Source organism: Sphaeramia orbicularis, chromosome 3 (assembly GCF_902148855.1).
Source record: "Sphaeramia orbicularis chromosome 3, fSphaOr1.1, whole genome shotgun sequence".
Taxonomy (NCBI): Eukaryota; Metazoa; Chordata; class Actinopteri; order Kurtiformes; family Apogonidae; genus Sphaeramia; species Sphaeramia orbicularis.
In genome coordinates, this window is record NC_043959.1 from 51,236,021 (window position 1) to 51,253,151 (window position 17,131).

Below are 17,131 nucleotides of genomic sequence, written 5' to 3' on the forward strand. Positions count from 1 at the left end.
ACGCTTTCCTTGCGCATATAGTTTTCCTGCTGGATGAGCTGCTAGATTCTGTTTTTACATAGGTGTATATTAAATGGGTGCACTGTGTTACCAACCACTGTACAATGATGTAACATGCTCATGTGCAAGCTCCAGGTAAAACACTTTTAATAAAATATTCCTTCATTTCTGCTCAAAATGAAATTGTCAGTTGATGATGAATGATCCGCTATTTCCTCAGTTCTTATTTCTATTAAACATCTTGGTATTTCTTATTAGATGGCTTATGATACGATGGAGCTCTGCCACCGTTTTGCTGCACCATCAGTGCAGTTTCTCCACTCAGATTCTTATCTTATCTTCAACTTGTGCTTTTTCAAATAAACAGAGGTGATGAATGAGCTTGTTTTTCTGTTGGTGGCAGCACAGACAGATGGGGCGAGTAGAAAGATGAGATGTGTTTGAATTATAGGCGTGCATCTATTTTTGAGACCTGCCGTGAGTTTGTTTTGACAAATGTATTGATTGTGAGCTCATGTTAGGTGAGCCTGTACAAAGAGCTGAGTTGACATTGTTTTGCAGGCGTTATAGCCCTTAGCTGCACACAAATAAAAACTTCTGTACATCCATATTTGATTTTCCTTTTACCTTATCTTGCAAAAAATAGAGTGCATCTAAAACATCATAATATCGTTTGCGATACTGAAAAAAATACTGCAACTGCATGAAGGATTGGAAGAGGTGAAGCCAAATTTAAATGAGTTTCACCTCAGTGACAGTTATGGAGAAAAACAACGATACACATGAACCTTGGGTCTTATATTGTAATCTGTGAGTGTGTGTCATGGAGATTAATGGTGATTGTATTGTGTTGTATTGTCCGCTGCAGTGAGTGCTAAACAGTGTGATGATGACATGCAACGTAAATCTGCTGTGGCCACTACAGGGTTGCGTGTGCATAGCTCTGTGCATGTATGCACGTTTTCCTCTTTGGCATACAGAGGGCAGCCTCTCAGTAATTAATGACTAGCAGCTAAATGGTGCTATGTGATCCTACATGGTAATGAGAAAGCATTGGTGTGAGGCCAGGCGTGAAAATCAGCTCTGCAGACATGGAGAGCAGGAGACACACACAGGTGACACGAGGGTCACATGAGCTCACAGACATTTATAGGGTTTGTTATAGGACTTTTTGGCTATTGTTGCATAAAGCCACAATTCTGTCAAAACACCAGCAGTATTGTGACCCATCAGCTTTGTTGCATATCAGTCATAGACTTTTTATTATGAAAAGGGTACAATAGGTTATTGTGAGATCTGACACAGATTTCTGTAATGGTTATGTAAATGCATACTACACAAATTAAGTATCCCTTTATGATACTCTTCAGCACAACAGCACTCAGCGGAGCTTTGATTTAGAGAGATTGTTTTCCCCTCTGTTGAACTGTCAGTTATTGTTTGAGACACAGCATTGTATCTAAGAGGCTCAGCTGGCAAGAAGGCAAACCCAGAGAGGTTTCATTAAAATACAACTTATAGCCCATGTGCTGTGGAAGGAGCTTTTACTGTCACTGGGTTGTGCATTATAATATCCTCGCCATGATAGTTATTGTCATGGCATCATTCAATTTGAATGATTCTGCGTCTCCAAGCAGACTAATGAAAATGCTCTCTGCTTTTTGCTCATTCTGTGCTGTTGATCAATGTGCAGAACATCACTGAAAATGTTAAGTATTACTTGGTAATCAATATAATCTGAATTCTTCTTTCTCTCTCTGAAAGCCAATTGTCTGCCATGAAAAAACTCATTTCCAAGTTCATTTTGATGTGTCCATTCTATTCACCATAAAATCTGGCTGTAAAATCACTTTGAATATTTTAATAGACATTTTAGCATGACTTATATTTCAGCTCAAGTACATTTGACACATCATCATTCATTCATATGGGTCTCTGTCTGATTTTACTGTAATAGCAGTCTGCACGAAAAATTCTACGAGGTTATGACAGTGTACAGAAACACAAATGTGTGTGCTGCTTACACAAGCGTCTCATGAATAAGATGAAATATGATTTTTTTAAAGAGTTATTCAGCAAATTCAAGACCTGTGATGCTGCTTTGATACAGGAATAAAATCCATTGCAAAGCAGATAATTTTTAAATCTGTGTAACATCACCTATTCTGTATCAAGTCAAGGTTTATTATCAAGAAGTACTTTCTGGCAGTAAAATTTGCACAACTCAGTCATATCTGCAAGTAATGATGATTTATATCATACAGATGAGCAAATGAAACCTCCACTTGTGTTGGATGGTGTCATACATTTGGGAAAAACAACATTACCAAGGAAGGAAAGATGTTTTCTGTTACATTTCATTTGTGATTTGGTTGAATGTTATGTCATAAATGGTTTCCAGCTAATAAAAGGAGTCTATTACCAAACAGGCTAGCAGCCCATAAATGTTCATTTTCCATCATTCACATGGGGTCCAGTGGTCAGCACCAACACCCCACACTATTAAACACCACCTTTAGCCTTTCTGCGTGGAGCTTGTATTTTCTCCCTATGTGTCTCTGTGTACTTCCTCCCACTGTTTAAAGACATGCATCTCAGTAGATGAACTGGTCAATCTAAATCACCTGAAGGAAATGAATGTGAGAGTGAATGGTTGTTTGTATGTGTCACCCCTGTGATGAACAGGTGACACCTCCAGGATGTACCCCACCTTTGCCTAAAGGTAGTCAGGATAGGCTCTGGCACCCTGTGACCCCTCTTGAGAATCCATCAGAAAATGGATGGATAACTAATATGTTTGTAATGTGCAGGTTTAGTAGATGGTGGGTCACTCTTGATAAAAAAAAAAAAAAAAGAGTCCAATAAAAGGAAATGCATTAACTTCCAAGAGAAGTCCAACTCTGCTGGCACTGCCTCAGGTCCATTGTTGCTCTATTTACTCACGTTATAGGTTAAGTCAGTACAAGGTGTTGCACAGATTGCATTACTCTAAAACAAAGCAACATCGTATTTTCTCATCTGTGTCTCCTGTATGTGATAAGTGTCATATTGCTGGGAGTTCACTACCACATCTTTTCTGGTTCTGCCCTAAATTGCACAATTTTTGGTCAGCTTTATTTGAGCAATTGTCCGAAGCCTACTCTAGAGTCATTTAACCAAACCGTGGATGCTCTGCCGAGACTTCCAATCTTCTGCACGACACACAGGTCATTGTGCATCTAGGGATGGTGGTGGATAAGACGCTTGTTCTCCTAACCTGGAAATCTACCATTCCACCCACCTTTGCTCATTGGCTCAGATGTTATCGGTTATTCAAAATGAAAGACTGTGCCTGTACAAACCCAACGAACAGAACAGATTTGAGAGAATTTGGGGACCCTTTCTAGCCCAGTGTCAGGTGTGATGCCTGACTCACCTTTTCACATAGTACTTGCTTTACTTTTACTACTGCAGCTATGTTATTTCTGTAAGTCTGTGTATGTAGTTTATAACTGTCTGGCAGCCTTGATGTTTGTCTGTTTCTTTGTTGAGGCATGTTTTGTACAGTTTTATAAAGTTAAAAACTACAGATAAAATATTTTAAAAAAAAAAACAAATCTCTTAGACTTACTAATCTACTTCCTGAATCTTGGCTCTGAGGTGACTTCATAGCCGACTGCAGAGTTAAGCAGAATCCAGGAAGGTGTACAGGTTTACAGCAGATTCAACAGCTATCACAGTGATTCTAAAGATCACATCAACATTGAAGATCTAAATATATAAGCATTATAAGTGTAAATATAAATGTGTACATAACCCAGAGTGCGGGTATTCTAGCATTAAGGTACAAAAATATTAAGTACATGAAAGAATTAACTTGACCTTTGAACCTTACATGGGTATGTCCTGTTGTTTTAGGTGGCTTTTAGATACACGGTAAATGTTAATATTGAGATGAATAAGTGTCTTGAACATTCATTCAGTCCTTGAGGGGGTCACGGGGGTCCTGGAGTCTATCCCAGCTTCCACCCAGTGAAGGTGAGGTACATCCTGGACATGTCACCTATTCATCCGAGATGACCTGATCATCCAAAACCAAATGTTTGTAATGGTTGTAAGTCCTTTCATCAACAGAGGATCGGTTCCTGTCTAATGGTGCTGATCAGCTGGAAAACCTTGAATCACATTGATTGAAAATGTTAAGTTACAACGTCAGTATCAGTGCATTATGGGATAAAAACAGCCTTTTCTGTCTGTCTTACCCCTGTATGTTTGTGTCCTTTCTTTTGAGGAATATCTTGTTCTTCTTTTCCTCTGTCGTTGTTATTGTTTTTTGGGTTTTTTTGTTTTGTTTTTTGAGGGAGGGGGCGGGGTGCTATCCGAAAAAGTCCTCCTGAAGCTAACCCCCCATCCTCACAATCTTTCAATTTTCTGCCATGGTGAAAAGCACTTAAACTTATCACTCCATCTGTTTATTGCATACCTCCTCCGGTTCTCTGTCTGCTCCGCCCCCTTGTCCCTCTCCCCTCCTCTCCATCTGTGTATGTAAGTTCTCAACAACCTTTTTTTTTTTTTTTCAACAGGCAAACTCCTCCTATTGCCCTTTCTGTCCTTCATTTTCTTCAACACATTCTAAAGGCAGGAAAAAGATCGGCTGTTGAATTTTACAATTAAAAGCAATCAATTTTAAATTCCCACCATCTGCTACCTTCATCATTTTTCTGCAAACCTGAGTGTTGTGAAGGACACTGTGTAACTCCTGGTTTTGTAATTCACTGTATAGGGTGAGCGGGTTGTCCCTTGCCAATTTTTCCCAAGATCTGTCATGCTTGATCTGTAATTTAAAGTACCAACAAATGGCAGCCATATTGGCATTAAAAGGACTGATATCCTTTCAGCTGTCAGTTCAAAACAAGAGACTTTTACCCAGAGGAGGGTGCAGAGGACATGTAGAGAACAAGTGCATTAGACCAAAGTGCCGGCATTATTCGTGATGATATGTTAGCCATTCATAGACTACTATTATGCGCTCAATCCTAACTAAAACAAATCAACTGCTGCCAAACTGTTGACATGTGCAGGGAAAATCTATGATCCACCATGCTGTGTTATTTGGTGAAAAAATCCTCTGTAATTAGGATTTCATGGTTATTGATTGGTTTTAGCATTAGCACTAATTTCCTCTTTAGTGACCTGTTGACAAAATCACAGCAAGTGATAATTGATTTAACAAAACACACTGTGCACAATTGCTTTCAAAAATACAATCAAGATCATGTCGAAGCAGTGCTGGTGAGCTACATATTGTGACATTATGGTTGACTGAGTGTTTCTTCTTTCTCTGCCATAGATTACATTCTTCATGCTGCTGTCGGCTGTATGTGTGATGCTCAACTTGGCAGGTTCCATCCTCTCCTGCCAGAACGCCCAACTGGTCAACTCACTGGATGACTGTCAGCTGGTGAGACCAACTGGACCTAAATCCATGCAAACCCCAACATTATCCTCCACGCTGCTACCAAATGACAACATTACTAAATTATATCTGCCAATCAGCTGCATGGCTTTACATGGATCAAAACAGATCACAGAGACCTAGAGTGAAACTGCTTATGGTCATTCTTATTGTTTATTATGTGGAAGCTTACTATTCAAAATTGAAGTTTTAATTGTATCCAATGTAGGATGTTCTTTTTTTTTTTTTTTTTCCAATTCTCTTTTATTAGGATTTTCCATGGTTCACATGTTTATTCACATAACAATTCACCATTCTCATCTGTTCATCTTTAAATTTCAACTGAATTACACGGTGATACGTCTGTGACTTCACAGACAATATACGCTCAAGGAAAAAAAAACGCACCACTTTCATTTTCTCATTTTTTTTTTCAGAAATATGACAGTTATTGCAAAATTGCAAACTACAATGAGTTCAGTACTATTCTGAGTCAAAATGAAATGATTGTTTTCCTGGTTCTGGTTGATTGATTTTGATTAGCAATAAGAACTGTATTTTTGTATTCTTCACCCATGTCTGCTCATGAGTGAAACTTACAGATGAATTGGACCTCTCCTCAATTGTGCACAACCATTCCCTATAAAAAGACACCAAAATGGAGCAAAAACACATTTGTCCACAATGCCATGACTACTGCAACTGGAGAGAGATCGGGCCATTGGCATGCTTCAAGCTGGACGGAGCAGACGGGCTGTAGCCAGGGTGTTTGGAGTCCACCACTCTACCGTTGTATGCCTTGCTGAGCGTTACCACACCACCAGCTCCTCCAACGACTGTCCCAGATCTGGTCGACCGCGTGTTACAACCGCTGCACAGGACCATCCCAATCGGCTGTCACATCTCCGTGACAGGTTTCGGCCAGCAATGGCCCGATCTCTCTCCGGTTGCAGTAGTCGTGGCATTGTGGACAAATGTGTTTTTGCTCCATTTTGGTGTCTTTTATAGGGAATGATTGTGCACAATTGAGGAGAGGTCCAATTCCTCTTTGAGTTTGACTCATGAGCAGACATGGGTGAGGAATACAAAAATACAGTTCTTATTGCTAATCAAAATCAATCAACCGGAACCAGGAAAACAATCATTTCATTTTGACTCAGAATAGTACTGAACTCATTGTAGTTTGCAATTTTGCAATAACTGTCATATTTCTGAAAAAATCGAGAAAATGAAAGTGGTGCGTTTCTTTTTTCCTTGAGTGTAGATAAGGATGATTGGTCCTCCCTCAGTAATACAACACTAATTTGTACAATACAAAATTAAGAACTAAACTCCCTACAATAGGAATGCTGGGTGCACATTTGTGACATTAAAAAATTAAAAGAAAAAAAAAAAACACTGATACAAAAGTGTTTAGTTTAGTTTAATTTATTTCAGACATAAACATAATTTAAAACATAGGGGGAAAAAAGCAAAACAAAAATAAAAAATAGAATAACAGAAAAAAGAACAACTGCTGTGCCTGAAAGGGAGTAGGAAGAAGCCAACACTTATCCAGTCCTACCCCCGATTCCAGTCCTTAGACTGTTAGTGCTTAATCACTTGATATACCGCATAAGATTATGATTATCCATAAACACACCCTACAAACCTGTACACCCATACACATACAGTCACACACACATATACAAACACACTAATTTATATCTACATCTGTACACCAACCCATGTCCATGTTTTACACACACACACACACACACACACACACACACACACACACACACACACACACCATACAATATAACAACCTGATAATCCAAATAATGTTCACACCCTTCCTTGAGCCAGATATTGAGACAAAACCATTTCTTTTTAAAATTTTTTAAATTTTTGAATGTTTGGACACTGCCTGAGGTGTACCCCCAACCCATTCCAAAGCTTGACCCCACACAGTGATGCACACAAACTTCTCCTGGTTGTCCTGACTGCTGGGACTTTGAAATTCCTACATCCCCTCAGGTTATAGCCCCCCTCTCTCTATGGGCAAATAGTTTTTGTATTGTGGCTTGTAGTTGATTTTTATTGGCTTTATATAGAAGTTGAGTTGTGTAAAAATTTACCAAATCATAGAGTTTTAATCGTTTTGACTGCAAGAGTAAAAAATGAGTATGATCCAAATAGCCAACTTTATATAAGACTCTGACCACACGCTTTTGTAATATGAAGCGAGGATGTAGAGTAGTTTTGTAGTTACTGCCCCATAATTCTATACAGTAGGTTTAGTATGGCAGGACCAGACAACAATATAATGTATAGAGTGCCTTATAATCCAGGACATGTTTAGCTTTGTTAATGATGGAAATGCTTTTGGATACTTTCGTTTGTATGAACCTGATGTGTGATTTCCAGCTTAATTGAAAGTTAAAAAGGAAAAAGGAGTGAAATGGACACAAGACATGGTCTTAGATAAACGATGGTCAAACTGGTGTGACAAACCTAATCCATCTTTCCCATCTTTTAAAAAACAGACCTTGTTGTTGTCTTATTGCAAAAGTAATTCTTTCCATCTTAAAAATGTCATAAATTATGTCAATCCACTCCTCCACTGTAGGTTTTTCTAGTTTTCCAATGTAGGATGTTCTTACACAAATTTCACTTACAGTTTTATTGTCCTTCAACACACAAACAGACTGGAGAGACAAATGGAAAAGATTCTACCAAAAATACCATAACTTAAAAGGATATGGTTAGATCTTACTAACTCAGACTGATAAAGCTTCATATTAACCTTAGATAAAATCCACAATTTCCAAAATCACTTAGAGAGAGATCTGTAATAAAAGTAATAACAACTGAAGATTGCACTGTGGCAAACCTGTTATCAGTGAACATATGGAGATTGTTTTTGTGAAATCATGACTCAGAAGAAGAATTAAGCCAATAGTTTCATTTGATTTTTCTTCTACAACCTAAAGTTAGAGCGGCTTTAAAGTTTAGCATTTTCTTTGTAAATCAGTGAAATACTGACGTGTGTTTGCTGTTGTCTGCCTGTCAGTACATATTTGAGTACATGAATGTCTGCATAAGGTGGGCAAGCTGACAGCACTTGTGTACTGAACAGGCTGCTGAACTGAGTCAGTGAACGAAAGTAGTTGTTGTTTTTTAGTGACTAATGCCTTCAGATGATCAAATTCATTTTGACTGATATCGAAGAAAATGGCTGTACAGAAATTACTTTGATATAATATTACATCTGAAACTGAAAGGAGAAACAGATAAAAATATCCTGTATGCAATTTTCAGGTTAGTGTCACTTTTCCCATCATGCAACAGTTTTTTTTTTGTTAGATTGCCAGTAAAATGCTCTTTCATCACCACAGTAATTTTGCAACACAGGCTTTCTGTTTTAAACGTGTGATCTTTAAGCTCATGGAGACATAACTGATACAAATTCACTGAAGGAAATATTCAGCTTTTCACTTTTACAATTCCATTTCTAGATGCAATATAAAACTTAATTTAAGACTATGAATAGCAGGATCCCTTACGCTTCTCTTTAAGTTTATTAAGAGCCTTTCTTCTTGCAGCTGGTGATCAGGAGAAGTTGAACACAGAACACTCTTCTTTGGATTTCCATAATGAGATGCTAAGCTGATTTTAAGCTGAATTTATAGTGCTAGAGGTTCTATCTTTTACATGACTGAAGAGGCCCCTTGTGATTCAACCAGCACCCAACCCACTAACCCTATATTAGAAGCAGCTTTTCTCCTTACCCAAGTGGGACCAGCAGAGTAGACCAACTTCAGTGCTTTATGTTTCTCCCCAGAGACCCACCCCCAGTCGTGACTGAAATATTAACGTTCCTCATCTCCTCTCCCCAATGTAATTAACCCATACTTGTTGGGTTCATGTCCTGCTTTTTCTCAATCTGGGACACATTGCAGAGGTATGCTCTGCCTCAGTCCCTCCTGCTCAGCTCCTTATATCTCTCAGCCTCTCTTTTGTTGTACACTTTTCATGAGACGAGCTGTAAGCTGTAGGGTGCCTTTCACACTCACTATATACAGTACAGCGACGATATGCTGAACCTTATGTTTCTGCTTCATGTGAGCGTCAAACATTCCCTGCATTATGCTTCATCTTTGAATGAAATGCCTCAGAATACCAAGCTCAGGTCTGATCTGTGCATGTGTCTCTGTGTCTGTTTGTGTATGTTTGTGTGTGTTGTGTGTATGTGTGTCTGCACGTGCATATGTTTTAATGCATGTGGCGTGCATGCATGAGTGTGGATGTGTGTTCTCCCCTCCTCCCCCCCAGCTTAAGTTTGACAGCGATGGAGTGTGCGTTTGCTGCGAACTACAGCAGCAAAGCTCGAGCTGCAACAACCTGGGAGAGACGCTGAAACTGAATCCACTGAGGGACTGCAATACTATACGCCTCCGTCTGAAGGTGGGTTGGGCAAATGTGTGTTTGTTTAGCACTGGAGGTCAAATTTTGGAAACATTTTAAGAACATACTGCAGTGTTTCGTGCTAGAAACAGTGTTGAAACTGTATGTATTATCAGCAAAATATATTAAAGTATGAAAAGTAAAAGTAGTCAATATGTTGAGCTGCATATACAGGGTGTCCCATAAGTCTCCATACATAGGAGACATAATACATATGGTTCTAACATGTATTTCTTTATATTTCTTCTTTATAGTTCTTCAGCAGTAGAGGACACGCATTGAAATGTGTTCCTGGCAAAATAGCAGTCATATAGAGCATATTATATAAATAAAAATGGTTTATGTCAAGAAACGTTTATTTTTCCTATGTATGGAGACTTATGGGACACCCTGTAGATTCTAGTTAGCATGTAGTTTACTATTTCATATAATAAACAAAGCTGGAAGAAGTATCCAGATGCTATCAAAGCACTAATACCACACTAGGAAAATGCTCAACTACATGAAAATGTTTTATTTACGATAAAGTATGAGGAAAATGTACTTACATGCATGAAAACTAAAGATTATTATAATGCAGAAATGTGTTCCTCATCACTCCACAAAGTCAGCTTCGCATGAGCTCAGACAAACATGCCTGTGTTTAGCTTTGTGACAACTCATTTTCCAGCAAATAACAGAAAGCTTTTACAGAGTCTATCTGTCTTAAGAACGAGGAGAAGGTTCTTAACCTATGAGAGAACACTTTATCCTTCAGTGTATTAAGCATTTAAAATCAGCACATTTGGAAATATGTGGGTTTGTGGTTTACTGAACTGGAAAGCAATGGAAAACTATAATCTGAAAAGTAACTAAAGTTGTCACATAAATGCAGTGGAGTAAAAAGGGCAATTATTTGTTTTGAATTGTAGTGGAGTAGAAGTACAAAGTTGCAGAAAAATGGGATAGAGCACAGGTGCATCAGTACCTGAGCAAAAATGAGACTGACATCTGATCTGAAAATACCTTAAAAGTACCTGCATTAATGTGTTTATGTGCTCGGTTTTTGTCTGATTTATATGTTCAGTAAGAGTTTAAACCTGAATTTCAATTGAAGTCAAAATATATGTAAAGACATAGTAATTTAGCTGAAAAACTCCCTACGTTTACTTGCTAATTATCTGTCAACATAGCATTTTACTAGAAGTGTCCAACTTACTTCTCACTTTAAATGTCACCATTAACTTGAGTGACAGCTACTAGTTGCTTTACAATAACTCTCTCTAAATTGTTGAAATAATCATTTTAAACTGAGTTTAAGTCACTTCTCCCTTTACATAACATACCCCATATGAGAACATTTAACTGATGTAAAATGCAAAACTACACCAGTGTTCGGTGTCAGATTAATTGGGCAGGAAGTAGAAAATGGCAACAGCATTTGTCTTTCCCCAAGAGGCAGATCTCTTAGTATGCAGCGTGTATCAAGCCTGGCCTTTTTTTTTTTTTCCTTTTTTTTTTTCCAAGTGCACGATCTCAGTAGATTATCTTGACTCCGAGTGTCTGCCAAAATGATGTACTGTATGTGCTACTATGCCTTTATTGGATAACGACAATCATATCCATTCATTTTATGTCCCTGATTGATTATAAAACATTGATAACCAAATAAAAGACTTTGTAGGATGAAGCATGCTTCTAAAAAGATGAAAGATCAAGTACATTTGTCAATGTGATCACATCTCATTAAAAGGGATATGGGAATTAGTGCTATAAACCTTTATTAAGTGCCAAAGGAGTCAGATGTGGTGAGTTATGTCTATAGGAAGCTGTTCACGCCCATTTCAGATGGCTGTTACGTCGTCACTGGTCTTAAAGAACTTATTACAAGAAAGATCAGATTTCAGCAATTTTTAAATAGTCAATGTTTTTCTTTGTATTTTCATATATTTCCAAACAGTGGTTATGTTCATTGTTGTGTTTTCATAAGCGCTACACTACTGCTGATATTTGCCTCCCTCTCATTCCAGACACGTTTAATTTCCATGTCATTTTTCTATTTGTTACACTGCCTGGGGCTGTAAATCATCAGTTGGGGGGAGTATTAAGATAATTTCTGATTTCCTGTAAGAGGCTGGATGTGTAACCTTGCTCAGTAACCTGACTGGGGTTCAGGGCACAGTCTCTTATGGAGGTTAAATATCTGGTGAGCAGCCATGTCAAACAGTTTCCTTCACCGTGTTTTTACACTCTTTGCCTGAAAGGGTTTATTATGTCATTATGTACAGTAGTTTCATCAGAAAAATTACCAAATATACACAGCAGATGAATTGTAACAGAAATAAGCTGAGCTGTGGCAAACAAATATCATATTGTGTTCAGCTGAAGAATTATTTGGAAATCTGTATTTGCTGCAGGCTCAGATGATTCAAGAAAGATGCAAATCCTTAAGTTTTGTCTCAGAACAGATCATGTTATTAACATACAGTACAAGAACGCTGAAAAGTAAATGACGACCTTACTATTCATAGGTATATTTTTGAGTAGAATTAACATGAGCTACCGACTGTTTTAAGACCTTGAATAATGCAAAGAAAACAAACTATTAGTCCTTGAAATCAATATTTATATGCTTCATTTTCATCTCTCATATACCTTGACACACCATCCATCAGTGGTTCACATCGCTATTGAATGCATTATGCCACTCCTGATGCCAAAATGGAAGGAGTTCAGCATTATTTCAGTGCTTATGACAATCCTTCATCATTTTGATAACATTCTATAGCTTTTCAATGGGGTTGTGGACATGTGAAGTGATCTTTTTTTCTATCGCTGTATATGCAGAAAGATTTCCGTGCAATAATTTTTGTGTGTGTATGCAGAATATGAGCAAATCTTTGATGTGCAATATACACTTCTGTTATTATACCCAGTGTGCAAACATCGTACTCACTGCTTTGCTGGCACTCTTCTTTATTTCAGGACTACAGAGAAAACCAAACACACACAGCTGATAGTCTCTCAGCTGAAGTTTTTACTGTGTGTGGTAACGTTAGATACAGTGGCCATTATCAGTGGCTGCTTTAGAGTCCACCACTGTGGAAGAGCATTATCTTACTAATTTTTTCGGCCTTAGGATTCAGACAATTACCCTCTTTATTTCATTCCCTCTGTTGCAATTCCACAGGCTTAGAATATGAGTTCAGTGTGTAGATAACTGGCATTGTAATAAACACTGAATCTGATTCACAGTAGCTTCAAAATGTTTGTTTTTCAGTGGCTCTGCAGTCTTTTCCAGAATACAAAAACTGACCTCTCAAGCTTCTTATGTATGCATGTCAGCAGACTGCAGGTCAGAAACTTTGCACTTTATTCAGAGATGAATTTAAAACACAGGAGGATTGTCAGTATATCTTTTTGGACACAAGGTATTGTTGTGTTGATCATTTTTAATGCAACACCTTTCCAAAAAGAAGAGGAAAACTCATGTTTTTGTTGCATGTGATACCAGGATAGTGTGTTTGCAAGTGTTGTCCTAGGTAAACATGTGGTGCGCACAGGGCCAAGGGTCATAGAGTGTGTTTTTGTGAAGAATGGCATCAGGGAGCTATAACATCTGCTGCTTCCTGCCATTGAAGGATAGGAAACCTCTGAAGGCTTTTCCAAAAGACTCGCAGAATGACCTCCCTCAAACTGCCGGAGGGCTTAATAGGGGAAGTCCAGGGTTTTCTGTCAGATGCTTTGAGAAGCAGCTTCAAGATGTCAAAAAGGCAGAAGGTCTATGAGTTTACTGTACTGACACTGCATCGACTAGAACAAGAGCATGATAAGCATGAGGAAGCCTTTGCTACTCATGGCCCCTAGAGGCAGCAAGTGGAGTTTGATGCCCAAAAGTCAAAACATCATTCTCCTCTCTATCCTTAAACTTAATATGAGCAAGTTTTCATCATCCAAAGAGCAATTGCAGTGTCCTCTCCCCAGTTCTGTTTAATGACTGTGTTTTAAATGTCAGACAGACTGGTGTTCCTTCTGCACTTCCTCCAGACTTTCTGCCAACACAGAACATGTTCCAAAACTGTAAATAACCAAGATAAACTCATACTGAATGTATTTTTAGTTTCTGCAACACAGCTCCACTTCCTTTACTTCCAACTGGCATCGTTTCTGCTTTACTTCCAAACACAGAGTTGATCTAACAATTTTTTTGGCTGGAAAATTAACATATCAGCTGCCAGCTTGATCCATTTTATGTCAAAAGCATTAGTGAATATGGAGGAGAGTAATAATACAGTCGGGCCAAACCCTGCCAACAATTCACTACCTGGTAGATGTTACGGAACAGAGACATGTATTCCCTCTGCAGACGATCATAAATGTCAATCTCTAGCATTCCTATTGGAAGAACAATAACTTAGTGTGGTAACTCATGTGCTCCTTGTGGCTTCAAAAAGGCAGAATATCATATTTTTGATTTGTGTTTCAGCACTGCTGAATCCAGTGATGTGTTATTTTTTATGATGACTGCATCTGGAAAGGTCCTAAGCAACCTCAACACTGATTGGGTTTGATAAGTGCACTGCAAAAATCAAAATCTTACCAAGTGTATTTTTCTCATTTCTAGTCAAAATATCTCATCACAGTTAAAATAAGACATAATCACCTAAAGAGTAACATATCAGTGAGATGTAAGAACTTATTTTTAGACAACAGATCTTGAAAATCTTATTTCAAGAGATCTTACCAAGATAATTTTCACTTGTTCCAAGTGACTTGGCAGATTTTTTTGCTTCATTACCTCCGCCAAGAGGTATTGTGATCGCTTTGCTTTGTGTGTTTGCATGTTTGTTTGCGTGTTTGTTTGTTAGCAGAATAACTCAAAAAGTTATGGATGGTTTTTCATGAAATTTTCAGGAAATGTTGATACTGGCACAAGGAAGAAATGATTAAATTTTGGTGGTGATCGGGGGGGGGGGGGTGACAGATCTGTCTTGGCGGAGGTCTGTGCTCTCTGAGTGCTTTTCTTGTTCAAGATTTTTTTTTTGCTTCATTCAAGCAAAAAAAATCTGCCAATGGAACAAGTGAAAATTATCTTGGTAAGATTTCTTGAAATAAGATTTTCAAGATCTATTAAAAATAAGTTCTTATATCTCACTGAAAAGGTACTCTTTAGATGATTATGTCTTAGTTTAACTGTGATGAGATATTTTGACTAGAAATGAGAAAAATATACTCGGTAAGATTTTGATTTTTGCAGCGTGTGCACTGTGTTGGAGAGTATTAAGGTTTTTTTGTTTTGTTTTGTTTTGTTTTGTTTTGTTTTGTTTTGTTTTTTTTTGCCATTTTCTGGATGAACAGCAGTATATTAAAATGGTTTATTTACTTAAACTTGTAAATGTCTCCTCTGCTGACATTCAACACTTTCTCTCATGCATTAATGATTTTATTTTGACACATTTTGTAGCAGGAATGAAAACTACTGTCATCCATTCCTCGCTGTGTGATACTAGATAGTTGTTTTTCCCAGAGTTAATTTCCTGGCAGATTGTCTCTCCTTTCTTACTCTGAGCTTCAGGAAATTAATTGATAGAATATAGTTATTATAGGTTCATTTGTTACAACACACAAAATGGAAGTAGCTTAAAAATGGAGCCACTTAAAGGTGATCATTATAGCTTTGAGAATAATAGCAGAAACAGCATCATAGGACTGCAGTCATAAGTCTCTTCTTTGACTCAGAGTGCAAGGCTAGTATTTCATCAGTGTGCACATTTATTTTTGCTGACAGATTCAATACTGTTCATACCCTTTGGTGTAAGCTTTTCTGCCAGAGTGTGATATGTGTATACAGTATATTCATCCACAAAACTCTTTTCATAGTTTTTTTCCTGCTGTTACAAACATTTGCGATTTTTCAGCATTTTAGTAGTTATTAGATTATTATTATGCAAACAGCGAAGTTTATACTCAATACTCACCAGTGCAAAAGTGTACTCGCTCGCTCTCTCTGCAGTGAGACCCTGCTGCTTTTCTAAACTTAGTTACCTTAGTGATGACGTCAAGGTGTTTGTGTCACCTTCAGTCCTTTGTGTGTCTTTTCTATTTGCTCCATTTAGCGTAGACCGTTCATTTGGTTCTCAATTTGCTCATCTTTCATGTACATTAAATTGACTTTTTTTGTCTTTTTGCCTTCTCTCCCAGGGTTTTATCCTCTCCCTTGCCCTTCTTTTGTACATTCATTTCCCTGTTCTTTTGTTCGCGGTTCCTCTAACTGTCTCCCCCTCTCCCTGATCTCCTTTAGGAGCTGCTGTTCAGTGTGTGTGCCCTCAACGTCATCTCCACCATTGTGTGTGCTCTCGCCACTGCTATGTGCTGTATGCAGATGGTCTCCACCGATGTGCTGCAAATGGTGAGTGTGATCGACGGGCAAACAACGACTGACTCTATTTCCATAATTATATTAGGTTTTAAGGGTTTTTCAAGGAACTTAAAGATTTTTTTTGGACCGACCTACAGTTTTAAACAACTTCTCTTAGTTTGAAGATTACTATCAAGTAAGTAAACATAGAGCTGAAGAATGATGTGCCACCTTTTATCTGTCCCAAGATAGAACAGGGCAACTTTGAATGTTTGGTTTTAATCATCCTGCTGGTAAATACAAGTTCATGTCCCCTCTCTCAATCTTATAGGAGTCTGAGTTCAACTCCAATAGGATCTGAAAAATATGCTGGATTAAAAGACTAAACAATAAACCAAAAAAAACAAACCAAAAAAGGAAGCTCTCGTGGGCTTTTTGTCCGCAGAGATACTCCAAGGAGGGCTCCTAGGTGATTTTAGGAGGAACAATGAAAGTGTTACCAATTGCTAAATGCTTACAACCATGAGGGAAATTAGCATGGCTCTTTGTTTTTGCACAAACAATAGTGAATTTCCTGTAGAAACAAAGCTGCACAACCCATAGAGCACCAATCATGTGTAGCGGTTGTGTGGCAATAAATGACAGAAATATATTTAACACCTGTCACTACCTATTTGTAATTCCTAAATTATATGTTTCGAGCTGTACATATATTTATTTGCAGTATGCATGTCATTGTCCTTTTTTTGCATAAACTCCATGAAAACTGAAAATGAATGTCTTTGGAAAAAGAAAATACCAAAGCAGACATGCACACCTGCAGTAAAAGCCTCTATAAATTGAAGTAGCTGAAAGGTGGATTCCGACTTTTGATTCAAACAGCGTTAAAGGACAAAAGAACTGTGTCTTAT

The 17,131-nt window shown here is 37.9% G+C and overlaps 1 protein-coding gene across 1 annotated transcript in view; it reads left to right on the plus strand.

The window, feature by feature from the left end:
• Positions 1 to 17,131, plus strand: part of fam189a1 (family with sequence similarity 189 member A1) — a 135,223-nt gene that overhangs the window by 109,689 nt on the left and 8,403 nt on the right. The window contains exons 3-5 of the mRNA XM_030160613.1: positions 5,330 to 5,440; positions 9,752 to 9,883; positions 16,164 to 16,271. Of these exons, the coding sequence (XP_030016473.1) occupies positions 5,330 to 5,440; positions 9,752 to 9,883; positions 16,164 to 16,271 (351 nt within the window). The remainder of the gene's footprint in view (positions 1 to 5,329; positions 5,441 to 9,751; positions 9,884 to 16,163; positions 16,272 to 17,131) is intronic.